Below are 8,874 nucleotides of genomic sequence, written 5' to 3' on the forward strand. Positions count from 1 at the left end.
CAGGGATAAGGGTCGGCACGCTGAATCTACTAACACTGCTCTTTGAATCTCATTAAAAATAGAATTAAAATAAATAAACGCACTAAAATAAAATCATTTTCAATATAGAAGCACAATAATAGGTACCCAAGTTCAAGGCAGCCATGTCCTCCGGATATCCTTTCAAAAACCGGTGAAGCACTTGCAAGACATCGGTGACGATTTCAAGAAGGCAAGTTTTTGCTAACATTTTCGTTAAATAGGTTCCGTTCAAACTCGTGATTCATTACGTGAATTATGACCTTATGTAGTAGTGGAATAGTTTTAGAAAAATACTTAACACACACACATATATATATCTTATATATATGTTAAGTATGGTGACCACGACACGTGACCCAACGGTGAACGGTGAACGGTGACACGGTGGTCTGTTAAAAAATCTTTGGAGCAAGCAGTGCCGAAATTTCCTTTGGAAACTTTAATCCGTAGATTCGTGGGCAAACAGATTAAAGAAAAAAGCCAAAGGTGGCCATTTCGAAGAAAAAAAAACGAAACTTACCACTTAATAAAGCGACTAAAATCCTTAATTTGGCACACATCTTGTTGTTCGTAAAAATCACAGCACATAATTTCACTACAGCACACGAAAATCACCTCCACATTGTCACTATGTCACAATCTGAACGACGCACTGCGGCACATTGACAGCTGTCAAAGCTGTCATCGATATCTATGCGCCTCCCCCATTTTAGCTGATCGTGATCTGTAAAACAAGAGAGGGCTATTAATATATATTATAATATATTAATATATAACAATCACAAGAAAAGCATGTGAAAAATCCGAAAGAACGTTTTCCATAATACGCACTTGCTGGGAAATAGGGAAATATAAAGACCAACCACTAATAAAATGGTCATAATACCACTATAAGAAGATAGTGGCACTCGATGTATTTTAGTCCAAGATGTCATTACCTATTGTATTTAAACCAATTTGTGGAAGCATAAAAACCCTCTCTCCGCTATATTTTGCCAACTTCATTACATGGAACATCGCACCATTAGGCATCAAAACGCAAACTTATTGAAAAGATATCACGAATGAGCAAAACTGTCTACACAATTCCTATTATAATAAAATGTCTTTCAAATTTCAAGCTTATACAATTTTATGGCGAATCGTAAAAAAATATTTATTTAGACTTTACGACTTTGGACTGAAAAATTACACTTAAATGCATCTACCAAAAACATTAAAGTTTTTTGTCGTTAAATCAATGTGTCGTTAATTTTTTATAGAGACGAGATGGACATCATTCTGACATTTTATACTTATTTTGAGTCATTTTACCTCACAAGGCACCGTATACATTTGGACAAGTGTCTTAACTCATTTCAGCTAAAAGTTGTGTAGTAATATATTTTATACGTTTTTGACCTACATTAATCATTAAAAGCATGAAAATCACTATGTTATAAGAGCTAATGTAGACAGGCCTTAAACCAAAAATTAATGGACTGATTGCAGAAATGTGGTCGTATCTATAATCTAACTTAGAAAGTATAAAATCTAGCAAAAGTGACGTCACACAGCCCACATCGCTCATTAAGTACTTATTTGTTTAGAAGTTTGTGGTTGCACAAGCTGTGCCCACGCGCATCTCTAAATGTTTGGTACAAGATGCACCACAAATACTCAATGACATATTTATAACCCTAAATTCTGTACATTTTTTTTAATTTTCTAGACTGAATTTTATCGGCAAAGTTTATATGATTCGAGAAAAAATAGAATCTCATCTCTCTCTCTTCTTATAACTGGGGTGGTCTGAAAGAAACAAGTGGGAAAGAAACAACAGCGATAACTAAGCCTCTGTCAATTATATATTTTGTAATTAGTTGTGAAATGAAGTTTTAATAAATAAATTATCTCGTAACTATTATGATTGTAATACGACTTTTATATCAAGCCTTAACAAACAACTCAAAACCAGTTTGCTAAATCAGGATATTCAAGAACTACATCGATGTATCGTAATTATCGAATTCGACTTTTTCCAATTCCTGTCAATCATGGGTACCTACAGAGTAGCCCTGCAGATTATCAAAGACTCAATAATTGATTTTTATTTATTTTTGTTTTATGAATCCTGCTATGCAACGCCTCGCTGGCGCTTACATCTTGGTCATTTAAATGTAGGTGTACAAATCTCGGTGAGAGGCAATTATTGTGTCTCCTCGGATGTCTGTGTGTCTGTTTGTTATGGTAATACATGTTTTGTTGATTAAACTTGTTAGCCACGGCTTGTTGGCTTTTGGGCTTTATAGCAACTGTTTGTCCATGGGTTGTCCACAGAACATATGTTAAATTACGCAAGCTTTTTAGGAGACATGTTTGACGCGACATCAGAGACATCGACATCTTGAAACAAATATCAAACCTTGTTCAGGAATTTATGAACAAAAAAAATTTTACATTTTAAAAAACAACACTAACATAGAATAAGTGTAAAGCCAATGAATCTTTAGACAAAAAAGTAATACTCGTATTCTAAGTAATATCAACCTCTAAACTTGCTAGTATATCTGATTGTCTGACTTAATATATATATAAAATCTCGTTGAAATATTGTCTGAAATCGATAATTAAACAATATTAAATACATCCTTTGACATGACATACTGAACTAAAATGGCTTAAACCGCAAACCACCGTTTTAACTATGATAAAACAAAGTTCTACCTGACCATATTCATGTTATAATTCTCTTGAAATATATGTAATCTAATTAGTCAAACTATATTATCATAGGTAGATTATATTATAAATTTTAAATAATGGTTTGAAATTGTGAAACCTCCATAAAAAAGTACCGAGCCTTCTATTATATATTTTAAAATAATTCACCGACAAATATGGCAAGCAAAATTAATCTGAAAGTATCTTCTTCTTAATTTAATATAACTTGTATTACATCAGTAAAAAATTTGAAATAGAAAACTAAAATCATTTTAAAATGTTTGGTGCCTGTGGCAGTGAACTGTGTATTGTATATTAAAAATTTAATTTCTACATAAAAAACTTAGAATTTTAATAATTATACCGATAAGATATTCGTTAAGTATAGAAACGTATTTATTTGGATGTACGTCAATTGTACTAATCAGTACGTGTGTGTCCAGCATGTGTGTATCGTTCACACGATCGCCATATGTCTCGCAAAACGTTTTATTGCTTGTTTGTATTACTTTTTATTTTTCTTTTACGGCGCCCAATTTCTAGGGTTTTTAAGGGTTAATCGGGCTCCAAAATTTGTGAGCAGGTAGAAATTATTTTTTAACAGCAGTGTAACTTTGAGCGTTCGAATCCCGGCTGTGCACGATCGGATTGCTATTTAAAATAGAGACAACTGTGAAGAAATATGCGAGGAATAAAGTGCCTAGCTATCTACACAAATAAATTAAAATGACTAATACTTAGGAACCCTTTCGATATCGACTGTTGTCGCTGACATTAAAAATACGCTTGAGAACGAGGCAATTATGCAATGTTTAATATGTATATCAAATAATTTATTCATGTAGGTATTAACACAATGTACACACGTAAAAAGAAATATTCATTGAATGCTTCTAATTTTACATTTACTTAAGAACTGACAAACTCTCCGCCACTCTTTTTAATCGCCAAGTTTTTTCTTTTACACAACGTTTGTAAGGACCGTTCCACGTGACATTTTAAGTAATAAATAATATTAAAATAAATTACAAAAGAAGATCAAATATTTGTCCTCTATCAGCAGGAGGCATGGTGAAATAGGAGCATGCTCTTACATCTTTATACGCTCTCGTCTCATCTTAATATATATATATTTCTTGTGTGCGTGTGTATGTGACTAAACTCCTCCTAAACGACTGGACCGATTTAGACGAAATTTTTTGTGTGTGTTCAAGGGGATCTGGGAATGGTTTAGATTCACAATTTTGTCCGCTGGACAATGTTTTTTTAATTAATTTTCAATTTATTAGTTGTTGTTGATTTTGGAATGTTTTACATTGGATCCGACAGACGGCGCTACCATCGCAGTGTCAAATTTTAAATAATATTCGAATTTTAATTTTAGTCTGTCCCGAAATTTAAAAAAAGTTTTGTTATCATTGTGTTATATCGTGTGTGACCATGTGCTGGATCGTTAGATATTGTCATAACATTTGAATAATAATTTTCATCAAAATGGCTTATTAAAAATTGAAATTTTGAAATTAAAGACGTGTAGACAGGACAACGTCTGTCGGATCCGCTAGTATATATGTAAGTTTTAGATTCCTTACCATCCACGCCGTCATTTTCATACTACACTCACGTATCTTTATAATTCCTGAACAAATGTACACGACTACTATGAGTATGGATAAAATATAGTTATAATTATATAAATATAGACAAAGCAACATGTGGCCTGACCGTCGCCACGCGGGAGACGCCACCGCGACTATTTATTTTTAAACTTTTTTCCATATTCGCATGTGGCTAAAAGGCGTAATTTTGCTTTGGTGTGGTAATTAAGCATTGTCACTTATAATGTTCAACAAATGTCACGATGAATTAATAAGAAACGACGGTTGGATTCATCTTATCTTTAACATGATAAAAACATTATATATTTTTGCAATTAAATTAGCCTGATGAATAAGAATAATATTTTAGAAACGCATTTTAAATATCTCACGAGACATTAAGAACTTCGTTCCGACCGCGTCGTGTGAACATCACTTTCATTACGTAAAAATGGTGATAAAAAAATAAATCTAATCACTTTAAAAACAGGTTTATTTCAATATATTAGCAATCGTGGGAACGAAATAAAATGATATCAACCGGTCCGAAGCCTTACAGGACGCGCATCCGCTGACGGCCGGTTTTGAAGGCTCCTCCTAACAGGTTGGCCACTGTCATTATGATACTAAGTTTATATCAATGGTGTAAAGCCATACTTTTTTGAAGAGGCTGTGATTACCGGTCATACGGACAGAAGACTTACAAGTAGAATAATGTAGTAATGAAAGTGTAAGAATGCTATCAGAATAAAGAAATCAATGGCGCTACAACCTTTTGAGGTCTGGGCCTCAGATTTCTGTATGTTTCGGGTTCATTTGTTAATCTAATGAATGCTATCAGAGATATGAAAAGTATATATAAAATTGCAGAAAATCGTTATTTTTTGTTTGATATATAGATAGACCAGAGGGATATTACGATTATAACGGTCATACAACTTTATGGTAGCATTTTTTAAAGTTGCTTTATTTTTTTTATAAAGTCATTTTGTTGTATTTACTAGTTTAGTGCTCCTAAGAAGAATGACAATTATTGTTGTATATGTTTTTGTGAGAAATAAAATAAATATTATTATTATTACTACCAGTCTGACACCATTAAGTAAATGACAAACACACACTAAATACTGTTAATATGAAAACGTTGCAGCTGATGTAAATAAATCATTAATATTATTGATACGAATAAAACATAGATTACCTATAATGAACCTTCTCATTAGAGAAGATTATGTTCGTTGATTTACTTATTTACAACGGAGTTAATGTAATACATTATTAATAAATGCAATATGGTAGGTAAGTATATTTGAATACGTAGTCAAAAAATGTTTGATGAGGCCTTTAATCGTTTGAATTAATAATTATTTTCGCTTGCTACTTAAGCAAATTAATAGAAATATCATTTTAAATGTCACTGAACTTTGCGATCACGAGGACACATACGAAGAACATATTATGAACTTATTATTACAAAAGAGGATATTTATTTCCACAGTCTAAAGTCACTTAAATATAATGTTATATATTATTAATATTTCATAACAAATTAAAAAAAATGGTCTTGGTAACTGATTTTATACAAAATTGTACTAGTAATAATTAGTATTGTACATGTTGAAAGACTTATTTTTTTAATATCTAGTACATATAATTTTACAGATGTTTGAAGAAGTATGATTGTTTAGTCAAGAGGAGCTTAATATTTGCCGTGCTAGGTATGCCTATATCTTTATAAATTACAGGGTCTCACGGCTGGGGACATTTATTATACATGCAGCATTCGAATAAAAGAATAATTTTTGTAAATCACAAATATCTTAATCGTAATATGAATAGATCTAAGTATTTCGAGGGTACACAATTAAACTACTATGAATTTATATTTGTATACATTTTCAGAGGAATCGAGACCTCAACAGAGTTTCTGAATCTAAACTAGTAATTGAATCGCTCCTATGCTGATTTTAGCGTAATCAGTGTTATGCCACATGGCTCCGTTTCGGGGCGTAACCGATAACGGCCAGGCGTAGATTTTTGGACCTAATGTAAATTGATCTTTGACATGGTTTATGCATTACCTAATTCGGTTAAGAACAAATTAAAATTGAGCAAGGCTAGACGCGCTTATATTCATAACTTTTTACTTATATGCGAACTAAATCCTTAAATTTATTTCAATCAAGTAAAAATTATACCTTAGTTATAAACAAACTTATAAATATATCAGTAATATGGTTTAATATAATTATATGCTTTAATATATATTTATATAACTGTAAAGATATAATAATGAAAGCTATAGAAGCAATTAAGAGTGAAAATACCGAAACCAGTATTAAAATTAATGATAATGTAATAATTGCTTCCGTATCAAATGAAAACTTGGACATCAATAGTACACGTTATTAATTAATAGTATTTATTGCGAAAGCACCGGATATTACGACTATTTAGACAATTTAATTATTATTAACTTGATTTTTATTCGAAATCTAAACATAATTATTACGAATATAATTTATATATGTATTATATATTTTATCAAACCACCAAGAGTCATCAGTTATACTACGAAGTTCACAGAAGTTTTACAAAACTTTAATATTGTTATTAAGTAAATAATATAGTTTTGCCCAAATTGCCATTATAATAATTATTATATATTAGCAATGTGCAATTAAATCATAAGTTAGAATTTCTCGTTTTAAGTTATAAAACTATCTGAGATGTTTTTGTTCTTAACTTGATTTTCTTTCTTTTGGAGTACCTACTGTCGAACTGCGGAGTACAAGTGGACAGGCGCTAATCAAAGTTTTAATTTGGCGCCTGAGAGACAGTTCTGGTGACCCACGAACTGGAACTCTCGATCGTATCAACGTCGCAATACCGCGAGGAAATGCTGCCACATATTTTATATATTTTCAGCTTAAATTGAGGTTATTTTCTAGTTATTATTTATTTTATTCTTGTAATAAATAAACATTATACACTTATAGGCTGAATACCTTTATAAATAAAAATACGTTGTACGTATTATCAGTACAGTTTTTAGTAAAACTGTACCTTTAAACTAAGTAATTAGTTATAAATTATAATTATATAATAAATATAATTATAATATATAATAAATTATTGAATTTCAATGCAAGACTAAAGCAGACCTACTTATTATATACCTACTTATATATATATTACATATATATATATAAGTAGGTATATATATTACTATTAAAACTTCTAAATTGTAGATGAAGGAACTTCAAAAATAGCTAAACTAATAACTTTTACCCGTTTCTTCAAATTAAACTAAAATTTTGAACTTTAAATTACATTTAATAGCATCGGGCTAACTAATTTAGACCTAAGGACTTTATAAATGCGAAGCACATTTGTTTTGTGTAAAATTAAAAAATTAATAATGTTTATAACGGTACCTTTGCATTTAATCCTTTAAGTACTTATGCGGACATCACACTTAACTTTTACACAACTTTTTTTATTCAATTACCCTTCGGAAATACATAGTACAAACCACTGTGATACTTTTGAGTTTCAGTTTGAGAAAGGAGAAAAATAACGTTAGAAGGCTCATTTTATAAACTTGGTATTTCAGCGCTGACACAATTGTAATTTCATAAAACGTAGGTCATTTTCGTGAGAACCCCTAATCAAAACAAAAAATTAGATCAATTTTAAAATTCGAACTCGGCGTGTGGCGTCGTTTCAATGAAGAAAAAATTTAATCGTATAGGCTGAAGTCGAAAATCATTTCTTCAAAGACGTTCACGTTTATCATATTCATGAGGGAACATAAATTCAAACAATATTGCTTTCGATATCGACTTTCACAGACTTCAAAGTTTTTTTTTTAATAAAAATTATGTGTGGCTTTCTGCTCATTTCTACTATATATTTCTTAATTTTCTGCAAATAGTCGAATATATACCAACCGTATTATAAACTCCAACTTGTCACTTAGTTTCACACAAGTTCATTACACTATCACTAAACACCATCCAAACTGGTTATTCATTCATAAAATCACAACACAACGCGGCAGCCACAGGTGGGGTCGACAGAACTGAGACAAACGCGCGCGACGCAGGCCCGACGCGAAATGACAAGGGATGGCGGGAAACGGGGGGCGGGGGGTAAGCCCGGGGAACCTGCGTAGCTGTGTTGCGTACTGCGTAATGCAAATCGTTTTAAAATTCTGTTAATTTAATGGAACTGGCTGACTTTTTCGAACTAGAATCTTTTTTGATGCTCTTTAAAGTCATATTTTAAGAACTTTTCGTATTTTGTAACATAAATGTAAATAATGTGTAAAAATAAGGTTAGAAGCGATGAAGTACTAGCTGCAATGTACCAAAGCGTTTTGTATTTAGTTTCAATGCAGAATTAAGTTCTGCAACGAGACTTTAATATGTAGATATAATATTTTTGTTATATAAAAATTCCCAAATAAATCCCAAATAATTTTATATTATACTATATACTTAAGCCGAAATTAGTGAAGAGATGCTAGCAATTATATGGATCATTTATT

The 8,874-nt window shown here is 31.3% G+C and overlaps 1 protein-coding gene across 3 annotated transcripts in view; it reads right to left on the reverse strand.

Annotated features, from left to right (window-relative positions):
* Positions 1-8,431, reverse strand: part of LOC110992811 (nephrin) — a 146,272-nt gene extending 137,841 nt beyond the window's left edge. For all 3 annotated transcript variants that reach the window (XM_045629373.1, XM_045629372.1, XM_045629374.1), the window contains exons 1-2: positions 8,276-8,431; positions 542-745 (exon numbers count right to left, since the gene is read on the reverse strand). In XM_045629373.1, the coding sequence (XP_045485329.1) occupies positions 542-581 (40 nt within the window). In that variant the 5' untranslated portion in view covers positions 582-745; positions 8,276-8,431. The remainder of the gene's footprint in view (positions 1-541; positions 746-8,275) is intronic.
* Positions 8,432-8,874: the final 443 nt, after the last annotated feature.

Source organism: Pieris rapae, chromosome 9 (genome assembly GCF_905147795.1).
Source record: "Pieris rapae chromosome 9, ilPieRapa1.1, whole genome shotgun sequence".
Taxonomy (NCBI): Eukaryota; Metazoa; Arthropoda; class Insecta; order Lepidoptera; family Pieridae; genus Pieris; species Pieris rapae.